General features: G+C 50.6%; 2 protein-coding genes across 2 annotated transcripts in view; one reads left to right on the top strand and one right to left on the bottom strand.

The window, feature by feature from the left end:
- Nucleotides 1–20,197, bottom strand: part of LOC144170751 (uncharacterized) — a 492,715-nt gene that overhangs the window by 232,296 nt on the left and 240,222 nt on the right. The window lies entirely within an intron of this gene.
- Nucleotides 9,683–20,197, top strand: part of LOC144170750 (nuclear receptor subfamily 2 group F member 1-B-like) — a 154,046-nt gene continuing 143,531 nt past the window's right edge. Inside the window, 1 exon segment of the mRNA XM_077700731.1 lies at nt 9,683–10,259. Within this exon segment, the coding sequence (XP_077556857.1) occupies nt 9,716–10,259 (544 nt within the window). The 5' untranslated portion in view covers nt 9,683–9,715.

The following is a 20,197-nucleotide window of genomic DNA, read 5'->3' as shown; positions in this document are numbered from 1 at the left end:
ATGATGCTACGGATAACATATTGGACCGGTGCTAATAAATTCACCGATGTTCCTTCATGGGAAAGGCGTCGGAGAGTACGACTGATGGGGTATGCGCACCCAAGCTCCCACGTCATTCTAGTTTAGCATGCCTAAGTTTTTTTTGCTCTCGCTGAATTACCTCTCGTATGGGATATATACACCGAAAATTCTGGAAATAACCTCGTATTCAACGTCAAAATCTGTTATTGAGCTGTGCAGGCTGTTGCCAGGAACATTACGGGAACACGACAATAAGTTTACCCCCTCACAATTCAAACGTTGTGAGACGGTAGCGATAGAGGTGACCTTCGTGAAGAGTTAATCATTTTAATCTATAATTTGTCTCCAAAGATAAAACAACAGATCCTTAATTTTAGAAAATCGGAAAGGACGTCGACCCAGTATCAGACGATGTAAGATGGGTGTGTCGGGGAGAGGCAAGTTCCCATATCCTGCTGATAATACGCAAGTCAGATCGCGCGAAGGGACGCTGAAGTGACCAATAAACATTTTCTAAATGTGTCAGTCGGAATAAAAATGAGGGCTGTTCACCCCAATTTCTCCCATGTGCGATATGCGTGTGAAGTTCCGTTTTCCCAGCACATCATCTTTCATCGCAGTTTGGCGACTTCGACACTTACGACTTAGAAAGGAAAGCCTGGGCGGAGCATATTTGAATGAGAGAACGTTTAAACGGTGGGATCGAAAGAAAAAAAAAATAGTTGACGTGACTCGCAAGGTAGGCGGTTAATAGAATCTGGAAGGCTAGAATAGCGTCAAACCACTTTAAGGTGCGATACGAAGTCACAGTGATAGCCCCCAAAGTGGCAGCAAAGGTTGTTTTCGCTTTATCCGAGCACTAGGGGTTATAGCTCGCTCTGGACTTCGACTAAATAGGTAAACAAATGCTTGCGCGTGTTGAACTAATACAATGCAGACGAGTATAAGACTGACAACTTCAATTTAGTGGGCTTTTACCGCCTCGATTTATCATATTTCTTTTTCATGCTTTTGGTGCTGTGCTCTCTAATCGATTACCAACAACAAAGATAAGACATTCTGAATTTCATAACAGACACGGGGCAAAGCAAGCAAAATAAATGAATGTTGGTACATACGGCAGAATACGGGAAAATGGCAGCGGCACTGCAAAAAGACAAGAGAGGGCGGACTGAGTTGCACGTTCTCCGTGCCGGATTCTGAGGTCAGACGAAGCGCAATAAATTGCCCCAGCACCCTCGCAAACGAGGCCCGTTTCAGCAAGAGAGAGAATCGCTTTCCCGCCCTTTCGTCTGTGAGAAATTCCGGCCATCACGCCTTGGACTCGGCAGTCGTCGCGGCTGGAAACCGATCCCGAGTACGCCGAGCAGGGAAACAGCGCGGCCAAGGCGCGGAGCACGCCCTCTTTCAAGCCCTGCGCGCACCGCGTGAAGACATGCTCTCGGGCAACGCGCGCGCAGTGCACATAAACACCCTCGCGGCCCACTGTGACGCTAAGCGGCACCCGGTGTGCCGTTAAGCGGAGCTGGCCAGTGACCTCTTGTGACCTTGTCTGACCCCTCGGGACGCAGAAGCGGAGGCCCTGCGCCGCCGCCGCCGCTGTAAACCTGTTCCAGGGGGCGCTCCAATAAGAAAAGAAGCAGGAGAAAAAATCGGAATCGTTTCGACTTTTGCCGAAACCAAGCCCGCGCAACTACCCCGCTCGCGCTGCGGCCGCCACCGCATGCGAAGAGGCGAGCAGGACGTCCCGAACTGCTGCACCCCGCGGGACACGACGGCTCTGCTCAGACGGGCCTCCTCTTTGTTTCTCGCGAGTGGCTCGGGGTCTCGAGCTGGGCTGCTTATTCCAGCGGCTACCGAACTGAACCCTACTGGAATCCTTATTCGCACGAACGGGACGCCCTCCTCGCTGACGAACAGCACAGTTAGGCCTTCAGAGGAACTCTTTCAATTTTTTTTTTCAAGCGTTATTACGTAAATGGACATTTGTAGCGCGGATACTTAAAATAAGCATTCATTATGCCCTGAAAACAACACTCCCCCCGCCCCCCTTCAAAAATATTTCTGGTTCGGGAGGGGGACGAGCGGACAGGGTCAGGGACTTTGCCTATCATCAAATTATTGCTGATAAATATTTTCTTTTTAGCAAGATGTGCACCAAGCTTACTATTCTTCGATGTCTGCTATCATTTCAATGGGGCAATTTCCCCTAAGAAAGGCAAAAACGAACAAGCCAATTGGAAGAGTATGAAGCGTACGTCCGCTACACATCCACATTTCTGATTCTTAATTATTAATTGATATTTTTACTTTTTCGTCACTTACGCCTTCTTCGGTGCTATTCCCCTCTTCTCACTCTTTAGCTCTCTTGGCCGAGCAAGTTTACGATTCAGGTTAAAACTGAGTAACATTTATTTTATTGCGCGGGTCATTCCAAAAGTACTACGCCCTCATATTTCGTGTTGACCCGTAACGTTGAAGCCGGACAGATGTTGGTGGCGTTGTAGCAAAAGGTTCAACCTTCTTGCTAACAGCCTGTTAATTTATTTGTCGTCCATCAGGTAGCAGCAGAGCAGGAGTCCACCAAAACCATGTCTTGAGCATATATCCGGGCGAAATAAGGGTGCATTATCAAGTTTCTCCATATACTAAACAAACACCCTTCATTGACATCCATCGACCGTTGTAGGAAGTCTACAGAGACGATGCAGCGGATGTGAAACGAGGTGAGGCCGTGTGAATATAAGAAGGGGTCAAAGGATGGGCATAACGAGCCAGTGAGGCTGTGTGAATATCAGAAGGGGTCAGAAGGATGGGCATAACAAGCCAGTGAGGCCACGTGAATGTCAGATGAGGTCAGAAGGATGGGTAGAACAAGCAAGTGAGGCTACGTGAATATCAGAAGGGGTCAGAAAGATGGGCATAAGAAGCAAGTGAGGCCATGTGAATGTCAGGTGAGGTCACAATGATGGGAATAACAAGCAAGTGAGGCGATGTGAATGTCAGGTGAGGTCAGAAGAATGGGTATAACAAGCAAGTGAGGCCACCTGAATGTCAGGTGAGGTCAGAAGGTTGAGTATAACAAGCAACTAAGGCCACGTGAATGTCAGATGAGGTCAGAAGGATGGGTATAACAAGCAAGTGAGGCTACGTGAATATCAGAAAGTGTCAGAAAGATGGGCATAAGAAGCAAGTGAGGCCATGTGAATGTCAGATGAGGTCAGAAGGAGGGGTAGAACAAGCAAGTGAGGCTACGGGAATATCAGAAGGGGTCAGAAAGATGGGCATAAGAAGCAAGTGAGGCCATGTGAATGTCAGGTGAGGTCACAATGATGGGAATAACAAGCAAGTGAGGCGATGTGAATGTCAGGTGAGGTCAGAAGAATGGGTATAACAAGCAAGTGAGGCCACCTGAATGTCAGGTGAGGTCAGAAGGTTGAGTATAACAAGCAACTAAGGCCACTTGAATGTCAGATGAGGTCAGAAGGATGAGTATAACAAGCAAGTGAGGCCACGCGAGTATCAGAAGAGGTCAGAAAGATGGGCATAACAAGCCAGTGAGGCCCCGTGAAGGGGTCAGAAGGATGGGTATAACAAGCGAGGCCATGCGAATATCAGAAGGGGTCAGAAAGATGGGTACATGACACGCCTCGGCGTCCCGCTCACCTACCGTCCCTCGCAATGACCAGCGCTTCGATCATCGGATCTAGCTGATTGGGAGATTATGGCCTCCTAACTTGCGTGCACAGCTGAATGTCAAATGTAATGCCTTGGATTACACGCTTAAAAATCATGGTTTACATGAAGTTTCTGCGACGTGGGTCCCCACCGGTGCTTACAAGAGAACAGAAACGTCACGGAACGAAAATCTGTCGGCACCTGCATGAGTTACCAGTAAACTCAGCAGCAACAACATCGTCATCGGGGATGCCACAATTACGGGTCTGATTACCTTAAAAAAAGAGGCCTTCCACGGATGAGAGACGCGCGATTTTTTTTACAAAAAGGAACCTCAAGGCAGGGCCACCTGTATGAGAAAGTTATATGAGCAATATTTTGGTATAGCCAAATAAGAGGCTTTACTTTCGGAATAGCCACCGTGTCTGCATCGGCTTCTGACGGTTGTGTCAACTGGCCATAAAGAAATCCAGCATTTCCTTGCGAATAACAAAGACCCGGAAGTTACTCATTCATGCGTGCATTTCGAACCTCATTGCCCTCGACATGTTTCGCTCGGAGCCTCTTTACTGTTCTTAACGTATTGTTGTTTTTTTCAATATCGGTGTTTTAGGTGCAGTGCATGACTATACGCGAGGCTCACCGCTTTTCCAACGACCAAGGTCCGACGTCCATCAAAGCATTCTCAAAATCTTGGGCCATTTTTTGTTGCGATTTGTTACCAATCCTGTGTAAGGAATCGAATAGAGGAGCTCAGAGATGATCTACACTATGCTCAACTTGGCTTACTTGCTGCCTGTCCGTTATCAGCAGCCTACAAGGCTGAAATGCGTGCACCTCAGTTTAATGATTTCGCACTCTGGAGTAACGGCTGCTTGGTTCCAGTGTATTAACCCGAAACAACGCGCACACCAACGAGGGCACACGGAGAGGCGAAAGCAGACGCAGGCGCCTGTGCGTGTTACCGGCTTCTCCTTACGTCCTCGTTGGCACGCGCGCTGTCCAGACAAACCATTTGGCTCCGCATTTGAATGACACCCGGCTGACACGGGCTGCAGCGGTTTAATCTCAATGACGTCATGCGTGCCGCCCTCGGCTGCGGCTGCTTGAGACACCTGGAGAGGGGCCCTCATTGCAACGCAAACAGGCACGACACGCGTTGTTAACCCTAACCCTATCAAAACAACTAAAACAAAAGGAGAGGAGGAGACAGAAGCCTCCCCAGAAAAGACACAGCAAAAGCCCAGACCGGTTTGTCCCCGGGACCGTGCTCTTTGACATCCATGCCGAGAGCAAAGGGGCGCGCGCGATATGCAATGCGGCTCTTCGAATGCATACATACACATACCGTGCCCATATCTGCGGCGCACAGACAAGCACGCACGGGGTAGTGAGGGGGGGGGGGGGGGGGGGGCAAAATAAAAAAAGATCGCCAGCCCATGAGTCACGGCGTGGGGGGGGTCTGGACTCCGTGTCTTTTGCCCCACTGCGGCTTGGCCCCCACCGCAGCATCAGAGACCGCGGTCGGTGGCTTGATTCTTTTTCCCCGCTCCTTCCCCGTCCGCTTCCTCTTCTTCCCTCCGTCGCGCTTCCGGCGGCCGGGGGAGGAGGAGGCGGGGAGGAGAGGTCGGCGTGTTGGCAGCCGCAGACATGCCGGCTGAGCGATGGCTAGCCGCGCGGAGGAAGGAAGCCCGAGTTGGTTGCGGTTTAAAGCCCCCGCGGCAGTCGGTCGGTCGGTCGACCCCCGAGCTTCGACCCCTGCGGTCTTAACACCGCCCCCACCTCCGTCGTGCGGCCGCTTATGCCCTTGATCCCGCGTTCTGCTCGCCGGGTCCAACGATAAAGAAGATAAGGGAGAAAGAAAAAAACGGGAGGGAATAACGGAGGGACCTCGCTAACGAACAGGAAAAGAAGGAGCAGATAAATTGGCGCCGAGGACCCGCGGAGAATATCACTCCGCTGGCTGCTGCTCGTGCCGGGGGGACGACGCGGGGAGACGAGGTCGGGGGTGCATAAAAGGAAATGCGTCGTGCGCGGGGCGCCTGCCGCGCCGGCCCGTGGCCCGAGGAGGGCATATTAAAAAGCAAATATTCAGGAGCCATATAGAAAACGCCCCGGGGAAAACGCGTGCGGTTGACTGAATGAACGAAAATATGGCTGCGAACGACCGGGGCTATTGGGAATAACAGGGGCAGGGGGAGGGCATTCTTCGAGCGGTGACAAAGCGGCTCGGAATGTTGGGGGTCATTGGGACCCTGATCCCCGAAAGAACGGCGGGAGCGGAGGCCTTTCCGTCGACGTCGCGTGGACAGACTTCACCGCACGCACGCGTGTAGTGTCGCGTGGTGGAAGTGGTTTTGCACGGTACACTTATTTTGTACGGCTATGCTGGCAAAAAACGAGCAACAAAATATAACCAAGAGCAGTTTTTTTTTCCTTTTGCGAAGGACGGAAGAGTGAATGGCTGTTTAGTTGACAAATGCACCAGGTTGGGTGCAATGGAGTGCGTTTAAATAAGCTTTGATAATGGTGCACTTCAATAAGGTAGCGCAATGGGCGAGCTGGGGTATATATATTCCGTGATGGTCAGCGGAGACGAAACAGTACAAGAAGAGTATAAGAAAACCGGACAAAAAGAGTAGAAAAAACAGGACACTGCCCGTTCCGTCCGTATACTCTTCTTGTCCTGTTTTCGTCTGCGCTGACTATCACGAATGGTCCACTTTCAACAGGCTACATTTGGAACAAACTGCACGTGTGAAGCTACTTTGAATGCAGGGGTGCACGTACCAAGAACACTTGCATCTCTCTCTTCTCCCTTTTTCTCTGCGAAATCCAGCTCTGGTCCAATGGCTCCTATCCGAAAAGCCTGCTTCATCTGCATGACACCGAAGTGATTTGATTGATTGATATGGGGTTTAACACGCCGAGGCAATGTAGGCGATGAGGCGCGCCGTGGTGGAGGGCTCCGGATTAATTTTGACCACCTGGGGATCTTAAACGTGCTCGGAAATCTCGTACACACGGGCGTTTTTACTTTCGCCTCCATCAGAAAAGCGGCCGCCGCGGCCGGGAATCGAACGCGCGACCTCGTGCTCAGCAGCGCAACGCCGTAGCCACTGAGCCACCGCGGCGGGTATGACAACTGAGTGTGAACATGACTAAAATAGCCTTAACGTTCTACAGGGTATCTTCGCGCATGACATGCGGCAATATGGGCGGCTAATGGTCAAAATTTAAGGCTGGATTGTTCGCACCTGTTGCGTTGATACCGTGAAAAAATGTGTTTCCGATGTGAGCCCATCCTTGTTTCCTCGTGTCTTAAAACATGCTGATTACGCCACTTTGTGCCCGATATACCGTCTCTAGAAAACAGATTTTTCCTTCTGAAGCTGTAAAATCTATGTGGCTTCTGCAATGTAGAAATAACAATTCTCATGAGGTACGCTCTACCATTCTCTTGCTTCACGCCCACTGTGCGGGCTTGACGGAATCGCGACTTTTCAGTGATAAATTGCTGGCGACAAACACCGCGCGGTGTTTCAGCGGCGTAAGAATTACCATTAGCAGCCTGTCGTGGAGATCACGGACCAGTGATGGGAGAATAAAAGGTGCTAACTACTATAAACTCTGCGCCCGACACCTTTCGGCTTCCGGACGGGCAGAAAATGACTCTGTCGTCCCCTCTCCCCGGGCTTGAACTCCCCTCGCGTCCGCAACAGCGCAGTTCGGAGCCCGTCCTCGGGGGCAGCTGCGGCCGAATTCCAAGGCGCTCACACGGCTCTTCCCCAACTGCCAGCAAGCGGTCGGCCGAAGTCCTCGCCTTTCTTCAGCGCTGTCTCCTTCTAATGTCACACCGAGGCGAGGGGGGCCGGAGGGACGCACGTTTGTCAGGCTCCGCCACAAACGCACATAACAATCCTGCGGTGTCCCCTGTAGGACGAAGTACCTTCCTTTAGGCTCCTACTGCTACTCTGTCCACTCTTATCTTAGCCGATGTCGATGCACTCGCCTCAGCCCTCCACCGCACTTTTTACCAGTCGTACCTTCTGACCCCCCGCGATGACTTCTCAGCCCGCCCCTCGTTATCCATTTCGTTAGTACAGTAAGGTCCACCTGTTGCCAGGTCGCTTGCATCGCACGCCACTGCCTCTTCATTCGAACAAAAGTGTCACGAGATGAGTTTCTCCAACTCATAGTGCTTTCTCTACGAGGTGCCCATACCGCCCCCCTCCCAGGCCCTCTGGAATCATAGGACTGGCCAAGCTTTTTTTCTTCTGTGTTTAATAACCGCCGAAGTGTCTGCTCCAAAGTTAGCCTCAAAAGTATATCGTTAGCTCTTTGGCGTTTTGTTATAATGTAGCCTGGTGCATTATCTTAGAGTGCTTCAGTAATGCAATCACCAGTATACACGTGATTCCTTCCCCGTGGTTTGCGACCGCACTGACATTTCGAGCAAAATGATTGTACCCACGTCCCATTGCCAGGCTGTAGGGCTGCGCAACACCTTGGTTGTCTGTTATTAGAGAGTTTTAGCTGACCGTTTTCGACGGTCCGGCGAAACCGGAGACAATGTTGTTCGCGGCCAAGCGCGCCACGCATGCGCACGGGCACTCCCGCTTGCTATCGGAGCGGGGAGGACCGTGAAAAACGGTCAGCTAAAACTCGCTATTAAAGCGGAACTTTAGTGTTCTCACTAATGGCGTCTGTAACGGGCTGACTCCCCGCAGGAAAGCCAACTTTCTCTGACGATGATGATGAATTATCGTGGGTGAAGTGAAGGAAAAAAAAACGCTTCAGTGGCCGGAAGCGAACCTGGGTCTCTCGCGTTATGATGCCGGAGTCTCGATTTCAATTGCTCGATATCGACAAGGTCAAACCTCAGTCCAAACTCAGACGACAACCAAAGAATCCGTCACGAGCAAGCTTCGCGTTCAACCATCATCGTGGTTAGACGGGGTGCGTGATTTTTATATTAGGATTCTTTATCTCCGAGCCCACAGCTAAGTTTTAGCGAAGCGCTTCCACTTTACTAAACTTCCTCTTCACTGAAAGGGCTCCACTATACTCTTTTCACCCGTACGACTAGCTTCTCTGTCCAGCTTCCGAAATACGTCCTCTGAATTGGTTTCGAATAATTTCGAAGAGATCACGCCCCCTCCTTTGACAAGCCAGAAAGTTCACATGAGTAGATTGAGATGCTTGGGAGAACGGCTGTAGCAGATCTGCCCCTGACATGGCATAAGCTAGCCACCCTGTGAAATGACAGGTGCTCTGGTTACCCCAGACGTTCGGCAGGAACCATGGGAGGAAGTGCGACAACATAAAATACCTGCCTTCAGAAAGGTTGGAGTGAACCGAATGAAAAAAGAAAACAAGGCTCGCGCAGCATGAAATCGGAAAATAAACTTGACAAGCAAAATGCGCAGGAGAACAAAAATAAAAAGGTTTACAGCAAGCAAATCAACTGTTGCAGAAAAGAAAAATGACTAAGCGTGAGATTAAAACAAGAGAACTTATTGAGGAAACGTTCGCTGCATTCCCATCAGTGTCATTTTTGAATTCAATGTCAAACCATTGAAGACATGGACACATAGCGCACAAGCCACACAGTCGCCGAAAACACGTGCCTTATTGTCGTTCGGCCAGAAAGCTGAGCGAAACAGGCCTGCGCCCGCCAGAATCTCCAGGAGCGCATTCTCAAGCCGCGCGCGGTAATCGAGAGCGCCACTAGGCGCGCACGCCCACGCGACCACGAAGTGTGCAGCCGGCGCGCGCGCGCCGAGAACGCGCGACCTCTCAACTCGGGAGAGGCGACCCAGGGTCCCGGGTCGGCAGGTTTGCGCACCTCTCACCCGCCTCCGGCAGCCCTGGCGCCTCACCAGCTGAGCCTCCCGCCGGTTGCCCGGCAGCAGCGGCGCTGAGGCAGCGGCGGCGGCGGGTAGACGGGGGCGAGTCCGGGGGAGGCGGGCCGTGTGCGCATGCGCAGCGGCCCGGCGGGTGGCCCCGGCAGCCAATGAGCGCCGGGGTCCCGCCCGTGCCCCGAGAGATCCCGCCAGGGCACGACCGCGGCGGCACGGGGGGCGCCGCGCAGAGGCGCACTAATCGGCCCCGTGAACCATGGCCGGCCGGAGGTGGCCCGGCTCCTGCTGCTGCTGCTGCCGCCGCCGCTGCCGCTGCTGCTACGCGTAGCGCGCGCTGGGCGCGACGCACCATGGCGCTCGCCATGACGCCCTGGAGGGACCCCGTGGACCCGGCCGATCTGGTGATCGGCCTGCCGCCGCCGCTGCCGCCGGGCACGCCGCACTCGTCTTCGTCCTCGGACAAGAACGGACAGCACGCCAACATCGAGTGCGTCGTGTGCGGCGACAAGAGCTCTGGCAAGCACTACGGCCAGTTCACCTGCGAGGGCTGCAAGTCCTTCTTCAAGCGCAGCGTGCGACGGAACCTGACGTACACGTGCCGCGGAAACCGAAACTGCCCCATCGACCAGCACCATCGGAACCAGTGCCAATACTGCCGCCTCAAAAAGTGTCTCAAAATGGGCATGCGTCGAGAGGGTACGTGTCTTCCACTGCTTACCCAACCCCTCCGTCGTTGTTCCTCGCCGTGGTCGTGCTGCCCCTCCCCCTTGCTCGGATGTCGCACCCCCCTCCCTGCCCCCCCCGAGTGTTGTGTGCCCCGTGCCTCCGCCGGGGGGCCGGGGTCGCCGCCCCCACCTGCACCGGTGTCAAGTGCCATGCTGTTCTCTGTTTGTTATGTTCGATGTTTGTGTGCCTCGTGCTCCACGGCGCGTTTGACGCCACGTGATTGCGGGCTTCCCCGAAAGGTAGGACGTGTCTTTTACCACATGCTTCTCTCGACACGTTGTGTGTCCCCGGCTGTAGCCCTTCCGGAATGTGCCCCCCCTTCCTTGCGGTGCGTGAGCGCGGTCTGCGTTCTCCTAAAGAGTCTGTTTTGTTGCGTCGGAGCCCGACCACGCCGCTGTTACGGAGTTTGTCCTTGCGCGGTCTCGCCTCCGTCGTGCTCGTTCCCAGTCGCGTGGCTCAAGGTCACGACTGCAGCGTGCTTGTCGTCAACTGCTTACGGAACTGGCTTGGATCGCTAGAAAGCGTTTGCATACAACGTAAAAGCGCCGCGGCTACCGCGCTTACTCCGGTAGTGATTGCGTGCCCGTGCATGCGACGTCGTACTGCTTGCGATTACGTGTGTCGTCGCTGTTCTGATTTTTCGCGGCCGGCGAATGTTACTAGTGGGCTGGCACGAGTGAAAACGTTCAGTCGCAACGCGTTCGTTTCCGCTCAGGCCTTCTTCATTCATTCTTTTTCTGAGGAAACTGATCGCCACCCGAAAACTACACATATCGGTAAATATTCTTCTGGTTGCAGTTATTTAACGACAGTGACCTTGATTGGGACAGCCCATCACGTAGGTGGAATTTTTAAGACTAGTTGTATCTTGGTTTAGCAAGCCTTGAGAAACATTTAATTTATTTTCGAATTAAATGCGAAACTAAGCTGCAAAAAGTCGGCGAACGCCACCATTCAAGTTTCTACCGATTTTGTTCAATTACCTGCGAATCAATATCCGAAGCTTCTTTTTATAGCTAGGGAAATTTATCTGGAGTTAATCTTTCCTGGAATGTTTTTTAATGGCGTGCTGGTTCACGTGAAAGTATCTCATCGTTTTATCGCTTAAAAAACGTCACCTGTATTCAGTACGCAGATTGTCATCTACGTAGACACATCCTTTTTATAGAGGCCTGGTTCAAGCATATTGACAAGCCCCTGAGTAACGCTGCGAGTTGCATCACGTGACCAGGGGCGTAAATACAGAAAAATCACAACGGGAGACGCATCATGCCACGGCGGCCATTTTGTTTTTATGACTGTAGGTTTTAAAAAATATTCGGTCGATGCCGGAAGTTGTGGACACCCCCTTGATTTGCGCCATTGCACGTGGCACGAAAGGCTAGGCGGCGAAGTTATCGGACCGAAATGAAACAAACCAGACACAGAAAATGCCATTTTTAGTACCCCTGTCTATACCGGCGAAATAACTGCACACAAGATGAGACGGGCGAAAGCGGTACCGACGAAGTGGAGTTGCGCAAGTCTCCCCCAGCTTCAGTATGTTAGAGGCACGTCGACGTGTACTTTATCCAGGTCGCGCCCGCTTTGTATTGAACACATCATTCGTTTCCTGCTTTGATGGGCTCTCTTCATTGCACGACTCTCGTGCAGCCGAAGAAGTTCCACCAGGGTCGCGAGATGAGCTACTCCATAAGCTATTCGTATACAAATCGCAGCTATAGCAGATGACCATGTACATCATAATCTAGTCGAACCAGTCTTATCACCTCAGCGTTTGCTGCCACGTACAAAGTAGAACAAGGACACCATACGATGGCACTGCGTGACATAAAGCCCGCTTCTGCCGTTCGCTATAGTAGTTAGGCATTAGTTAATTGCTGACATTTTTTGGTCAAACCTGAAACCACGAAGATAACATCGCTTTACCTTGTAACGGTTTATTTACAGTTTAACGGAACATGCGGCCCATTGACTCGAAACGGAATTAATTTGCATGATATTTACAGTAGCTGTCTTAAAGTACGATGTCACGGTTTCATGTCGTTCGTTAGCTGATAATAACTCTTAAATTAGTACCCTGCGTCACCAGTGAGTTGTGTGACAGCAGTTGCGTCATGTTGGAGATAGGGGGGGGGTCCGTGGATTACGTTTCACGACTAATCCGCTGTTCCTCGAACTTCCTCTACGGGCGTTCTGAGACCCATACTGTGGATGTGCCCATCGCAACGGAACCCACATTGTGCACGTCTCCTTCGTATGATGCCTGTAACAGGAACAACGCAACTGTAGACATGTTCTGTTCCTCCTACACACATCGCGTTACTTAGCGTGCACTGATGCAGACATTTTTTTTTTTTTTTTCGCGAACGACTGTCATTTGAATCGATAAAACTGTGTACCCTGTCTTTAGAGCTCGCGGCTTTCTGTCCCGTTTGCTCCATGTTTATAACTACCTAACGAATATTGTATCTCGACTAGGGATGGGTGGTTGATCGATTAACCTTCCGATTAATCTATTAATTCGAGGATCATATTCATGTTCAAATAACCCGCCTGACGTCACAACAGAAAACGATGCAAGTATGCTTAGGACTGTAGTGATTAAAACCGAAAGCTTATAGCCAACACAGACAAGAAAATGGCAATTCTCTTAATACAAATGTAGACAGTATAAAAATTGGCGAGAGGGCATTCGCGCCGTTTGGTCGTTGTATAAACGAACTCTATCGTAAGTAACCCACGATTAATCAGCGCGCCATACCCCCACCTTCCCCCCCCCCCCCCCCCCCCGTAATTACATCGAGTGCCTATGTTCTCGATTTTCAAAAAGTGTGAGCGACGAACGCGGTGATAGACGTCTTGGCCGCATCAGCGCCATGGTGATGACCTGCTTACCTCTCTCGGAATTTCTGTCAACAGGCCAACGATCTTATCGACTTATTTTTTTATATTATTATAAAAATTAATAAGACAGTATTTTTAGTCATTTCTCTTCCTAAACCAACGCAACGGATTAATCGATCAATTAGCCAATTAAAGCCAGATGTTTAATCTTAATACAACTTTTAACAGACGCTGAGCCCTAATCTCGACACGCTGAAAATACTAGCAATGCTGGAAGTTTCATTTAGGCTCTCAAAAAATAGAAACAAAAGGGGAAAGTGGCATTCTTTACTACTGACGCCACCCACAGGTGCGCGAATAGCCGAATACACTCGGGTTGTGTGAAAGCCGTGCCAAGACATCAAGAAAAGCGTCTCCTCGGCGGATTCTCCCCGTCTTCTCTTTTTTCCCCCTCACCAGCAGGCGCACGCGTCCCAGTCGTTGTTCATTCTCAAGTAGCGGATTTCGCTCAAAAAGCCGCTACGCCATAGCGGCATTCACTCCTCCAATGCGACCTTGTTCCCCTTATGGCCCGTCACATCTCCTCGACAGTCTCGTACGGAGAGTGAATGCCGCCCCGGGGGTATTTAATCCTCTTGTCACCTCCCTTTTCTTTCCATCTTCTTTCTATGTTCCCCCGTTTTTTTTTCTTCGCGATCCTACAACCCCCCCTCCCTTGCCCTCCATTTCTTCGCTCGGTCGATTACGGCGCGCCGCACAGACCCCGCTCGCCAGTTTTTTACACTCTGCTGCGCTTTGGATCGCCGCCTCGGCCGGCCGTAGTGGCTGTTGCGAGCCGAGCAGTGATTACGGCTATCCATATTCGCATCCAAATCACGAGAACGGCCTTCGTTTACGCGATTGGAGCGAAGCTGAGGAGCAGCGCCGAATGCCGTCCGTTTTTGTTTGGTTTCTGGCGTGTTTTTGTTTTGTGGGAAACGAACGGATAGAGCGAATGGGTATACATATTCATGGTTACCGTCGACGCGGAATACACGAGTATGCGGATTAACGGTAATATTAACAACAGCAAAAAAAAAAAAAATAGTCCTCCAAGTGCGGGAATGCAGCTTCGTGTGGGGTCACTACGCATCTCAGCGATTTTTCTTGCGCCGCAGCATCTTGCCTTCGAACTCCCACGTCTCCGAAAACGAAATTCTGTGTACCTTATCCAGTGAATTCACCATCCTGACACACATGTTACACGTCGTACGGGCCGCGAGATTGGTGCTGACGTGCGTGAAGTAAATGAATGAAAAATACTGGCTCTGCAAGGTGGTTTCCCTGGGAATATGCTGTGCGGGTCTCTACGGAAAGCGATAACTCGGTGACGGATGGGCGGCGCGGAAAAGTGCGGCTTAGTACTTTCGACCGTCCGTGTTCTGTTGATGCAGACGTCGGTGTCACTGGAGGCACCGTTTTGCATTTCACCTTCATCGAGACTTGGCCGATGCGGCTTCGTTCGGTGTAATAAGACACCGTGTCCACAGTTCAGCCCTGTTCTTACATTCCAGCAGACGCTCGCTCCTCGAGTGTCTAAACGCTCAAGCAAGCACGAAGTACTCAAATTATGCCGGCGAGAGGTTGGCATGGGAAAAGTTCTGTTTCTGGGTAGGAAATTCCTTGGTGTGTTTTGGTATTTTTTGTATTTGTTTCCAAAGCTTCGCACGCTAAAGACCTTGGGTTCCATTTGTTAGTTCCGGCTATGCGTGCTTTCAGGAGTCAACTTCAGATGTGATGCCATTTGCTAGTTTTCGTGTTCTTTTTGCCCTGCAGCGTAGCTGGGTTCGAGTTAGTGAAGGTTGCCATACGTACTCCTGCGCATATTACTCGTTGTCCACTTGTAAAAATGATGAAAACACGATACGGGAATGCTATCTTCACTATACCGATTGGATTTTCTACTTTGCACGATTTTCGCTATCAAATTAAACCTAAGTGCGATGTTCTAAAAGCGCAAATTTGGATTTTTTTCTTATATACAAAGGGGGAATAGAATGTCAGTATGACTAATTTGCTGGTATACAGCGTGATCGTGTCACTAGGCAAATGTACCTCGACGACTCCTGCTTCATCTTCGTTACCGAAAATTTCGACAATGTGCGTGCAGTGTCATATTTACGTTTCTGCTAACTAAATGAACGCAATTCATCCATCAGGTTTGCCATGCATGTCGCAGTGGTGCAAACACGGAATTGAATTGCCATGAAACGCACAGCGACTGAATTTAGACACGGAAATGGCATCATTGCTGGCCACCGCCAAGGTCAGAGACTCCTTACCTAAACGCCATGCCTAACGCGAGATCAAAGGCGCCAGCGCGCCGCCTCACTTGCATATATGTCAGAGCTGGTGATGGTGATCGCAAAGACTAAAGGCTTCTGCTCTGTATCGCGGTAGTTCATCGCCTTCTAGCTAGATAGTCAAGCCGCGCCGCAGCCTCCTCCTCACTGTCTCTTAACGCAGTTGACCTTAGGCCTGTCACTTATCTGCATGTAGTAACGCAGTGCTTCCTACGTTATTACCTACTCCAGACAGGCTGTAAACGATCTGGAGAGACAGTGCCTTCTTGTCAGACTCGTTTCCTGGTCGGGAGCTTTTCACTCTTCTTGTGAAGGAGTAGCACGTCCGCCCATTCCTAGTAAGGTTCGTTACAGTGAAATCTTCGTTACAAGAAACTGGCTTCGTTATACGCGGTGTTACATTAAGAAATGACATTATTTGCTCCCAGTGCACTGCAGCGGGGACCACAAAATTACTCCCACCTCCCCTCGCGGGAACCCCTGTGTAGATGCGACGCATAGGAGGTTGCGTTGTTGTTTCCGTTAGGTTGATTCTCCCATCCCGTGAAACGTGCCGTGAACCCCCTGCCGCGGCTATGACGCAACGTGGCGCGGCTATGACGCAACACAATCCACTTTAATCCAAATCCAAGCCAATCCAATCGAATCCAATCCACTGCCCCTCGCGAGAGAGTGTTCGCTATCGGAGAGGAGAGGGGGTGAGCGGCGGAGAGCACAGCTCGCGCGGCGAGGAGAATGGGGGAGGGGTGTGGACAGACAACGACGCCGTATGGAGGGACAAGGCGAGTGAATGAGATGCCGTCGCATCTAATAAAGCGAAATTTCGTTATACCGAAGTCTCCTCCATTCTGAGTTCCTTCAATGCTGAACCAGTACGGGACTGGTGTTTACAGAATCAGACGTTTATTTCGTAACCCATATGTGCCGTGTGGGCGGGTTTGTTGTAGTGCGAGGATGTGTTTATTACCGGACTGGCGACATGGTTGGGATGAACTGTTGTGTAGGGATGCGAGTTAATGGAAAATACTTGCGGTTTGCAGACATTAGAGAGTTTTAGCAGTCCGTCCGTTCCGTCGCGTACGTTGCTAGCGTGTTAACCGGGACCCGTCTGAGAACTTGGGCATTCGTCACGGTAGGGGGATTAGTTCCGCCGGCCTGCCTTCGCCATGTCCGCGCCTCCTCGCCCTTCCTCGTCGCCCTTCCCCGCGCGCAGGCGCAGACCGGTCCCGGTAAACCCGGTAACAACGTAACGAACGGAACGGACGGACTGCTAAAACTCTATTAGCTCGTTCAGTGAATTGGGCCAAGAACTGTAAAGAAATGCTCCAGGAGCTGCACTCGGGTAACTCTATACATATGAGGATTAAAGATGAATATTAGGAAATCTAAAGTAATGTTAAACAGACATGCAGAAATACCTACGTTTTGCCCTAGGAAGTGATTGAAGAGCATAATTATCTCGGACAAGTCGTCAGTGCCGTTCGCCGCCACGTGAAAGAAATCCGGCGTACAATTGAGATGGGCTAAGGACATCGACCATGATCAAAGAGTGAACTGTAGGCTACCTCTGTCACAAAAAAGAAAAAAAGAAGGGTACACAACCAGTGCGTGCTCCCGGTGATGACTTATGCGGCAGGAACACCGTGCCTTACTAAGCGCCTTGAAGAAAACTTGGTTCGACTCAACGGAAAATGAAAATAAGGATGGCAGGAATAACGAACGCTCAGTGACCGAGAACGAGCGAGCCTCTAGAATAAAGGAAAAAACTAGGGCGGGACATAGTAGGAAGAGGTGGAGTTGGGCTCAGCATGGACGGCGGAGAGAGAGAGAGAGAGAGAGAGAGAGAGAGAGAGAGAGAGAGAGAGAGAGAGAGCATGGAGGGATACAATAAGAAAATTCGGTTGCACATAATGAACATGCATCACAAGACAGCAACGGCTGGATGACTATGGGAGAAGCCTTCGCCTTGCAGTAGACACAAGCAGTCTGATGATGGTGATTATGATTATAAATGCACCGCGGATGCTTTTAGATAATCCAGAAGGCGTTGGATGGTCTCTGACATGCTTCCACGTGACTTGCGCCTGTGGCTGGCGCGGCTTAAATTGATCGCGATGAGCGCGGCATACCTTAACGGGAACAGTCACCGTCATGATTTTTAAAGCGAAGCTTTCTCTTTCTGTGCCTTACTGGTGGCTTTGATGTCCGACCGAGCAGAACGCATTGCAGAAAAGCCTACTTTACGCAATGCGTTGCACGAAAATATGATGATGATGGGTTTCCACAAAAGCACATCAAGCGCTTAAAGAAGAAAAGAAAAAAAAAACGCTTTCCGTGCTCGGATGTGAACCTGGGTCCCTGGCGTCGTGAAGCCCACGTCTATCCGATTGCGCCGTTCGGACACGGTTGAACTAGTTTGGATTTTGGACTTGAAACTTTCACTCAGGTTGCATGGGAGAAAGCTTCGCGTTTTGACCATTTTTTTCTCAAGACAGTGCCTTTGAATTTTTCTCTGGTTATCAAAATGGTTACGGTGATCATGATCCGCAAAAAAAAAGAAAGGAAATAAACGAAACAAGAACTTGCTATTTATCCTACGCGCTTCAATCTCCGGTACAGCATAACGTGTTTAGAAGCGTACGCTGAATTGCATGGATATCTGCGTGTACAAAACTTGGCAGGGACACGAACAAAATTTATCGTCTTGATAGGCTCGCCTTGAGAACACCGCCATGGGAAAAGTTGTGCGCACGTTATTCCAAGGATTAACTGCGTGACTAAGTTGGGGTTCGCTGCAAGTGTGGACCAGAGATAGGAAAAATAAAGCAGGAATGGTAGCCATTAGCGGCAATTAAAATGTAGTTTCTGGCATGGAGCAGTGGCCGCGGCGCTGCACAAACAGCATAGTTACAGCCTTAGCTTCCCGTCAGTCCGTGTCGCCTTGAATTCTTTAATTGTGCTTCGGGCTACGCGCTTGCCCCTGAAATTTAACAAGCTGTAAGGGAAGCTTTGGTTCATCCAGGCTTTCCTGAGAAGTGTTTCTATTCCAGCAGGCAAGCGTGCAATGCGCCAAGGGGCCATTGGTGTTTGGTGTCGCGGGTCGTGCACAGGCCTAGTGGGTAATCCTGCCCGGTTCAGTTGCACAAGCTCCAAACTTGGCATTGTCCCTACGCGGAAGCTTTGATAGCCCCTTTATGCATGCGTGCGCCCGCGGTTTATCGCAGAGAGATTGCTCATGTTGTGGCCTTGGATTATCTCTCGCTCCATTCTCTTTTTTTGTTTTTGGTTGCTTCGTTTGTCGGGCCTCCTGTGTCTTCTCCCTTTTCCCCTTCACTTTCTTCGGCAGTCTCACGACGCAAGCGGCTCCTCTCGGCGCCACTTCGTGAGGTTGGTTTCCCTCTACGCGAGGCGTTTTTTAAAGTCGGGAGCACGCTTGGCACGACGACGTAATCTAGCGGCTCGGCGACGTCTTGTATTCTGCTGCTTAACACCGTCCTCTCCACTTTGCTTCGCTTACTCTCGTTTGGGGGATTTATGGACGCCTGTTGTACCACGATACTAAAGCGATAGTGTGCTGAAATAACGGTACGTTCGTTTCCAGAAACATGCATGGGCTGATACAGTGGAACCTCGTTAAACCGTACCAGCATAAACCGTAGTTTCTTTTTATGCGCACTTAAACCGAATCCTCGACTCCGTTTCCCTGCTACCTAATGCATTCGGATAAACCGTAGTGCCGGTTAGTAAAGTGAACGCTCGTTAAACCGTACCTGACGGGGACGTGAAGAAAGTATGCATACTAACTGGCGCTACGGTTTATCTGAATGCACTAGGTTGGAGGGAAACCGAGTCGATGATTCGGTTTAAGAGCGCATAAAAAGAAATACGGCTTATACGGGTACGGTTTAACGAGGTTCCACTGTGCGTACTTTCTTTGCGCCCCCGTCAGGTATGGTTTAACGAGGTTTCACTGTATTTGGAACGCCGTTGCGCTCCCTTGCGTTCGTATCTGGCAAACAGACTGCAACTACAAACACACACAATTAGTCACAAGAGCCTACGGAACGCTGTTTCTGTGACCGAAATTAATTTCTCATTTGCCCGGTGGTTCAGAATTTACTTTTTTGTTCGCCAATGGCGCTTCATCCCTAAAAGAGAGTCGGTGATTCAATGCGCGTCACGTGCTCAGACACCCGGCAATAGAGAAGTTCATTGTAATGGCTAAAAATACCCCAGAAAATTTTTGTCCCTGGCTGTAGCTACACTGGTGCGGGAACCAGAAGTATTGCACAGTTTCGTGATATAGTTTGGTAACAACAATTGTACGAGCAGTTAGGTACAGAAGGAGCATCCGAACACAACTATTCGCCTTGTCTTGCGCAAGCTTGCTTATGATGGATCAGCATTTTATTGCCGGGACGTTTAAAGAGGCGTTGGCGCTGACTTAATTAAGCGAGGTTATCCCGGGGCATCATGTATATGTGTTAGCCTCAATTTGAGGACGCGGCAGCCGCGTTTGTAACAAGGCCGTATCGCAGAATGACAAACATCACGATATCCCCCTGGCTTATCCCGTTGGTCGCTGTCTATGAAATCCGCTCAGTCGCACTTCGGCAGCAAAACGTACAGAAAGGACATCCCAAGGGCTCTGACAGCATCGGCTGTAATGGGGGAAGACCTGAGTTCTCTCCGAACGACAGAAGTCACGCTGGTCAGGCC

Source organism: Haemaphysalis longicornis, unplaced genomic scaffold, assembly GCF_048455015.1.
Source record: "Haemaphysalis longicornis isolate Haplotype H1 unplaced genomic scaffold, Haemaphysalis longicornis Haplotype H1 scaffold_2, whole genome shotgun sequence".
Lineage (NCBI taxonomy): Eukaryota > Metazoa > Arthropoda > Arachnida > Ixodida > Ixodidae > Haemaphysalis > Haemaphysalis longicornis.
This window is presented reverse-complemented; position numbering and strand designations above follow the sequence as displayed.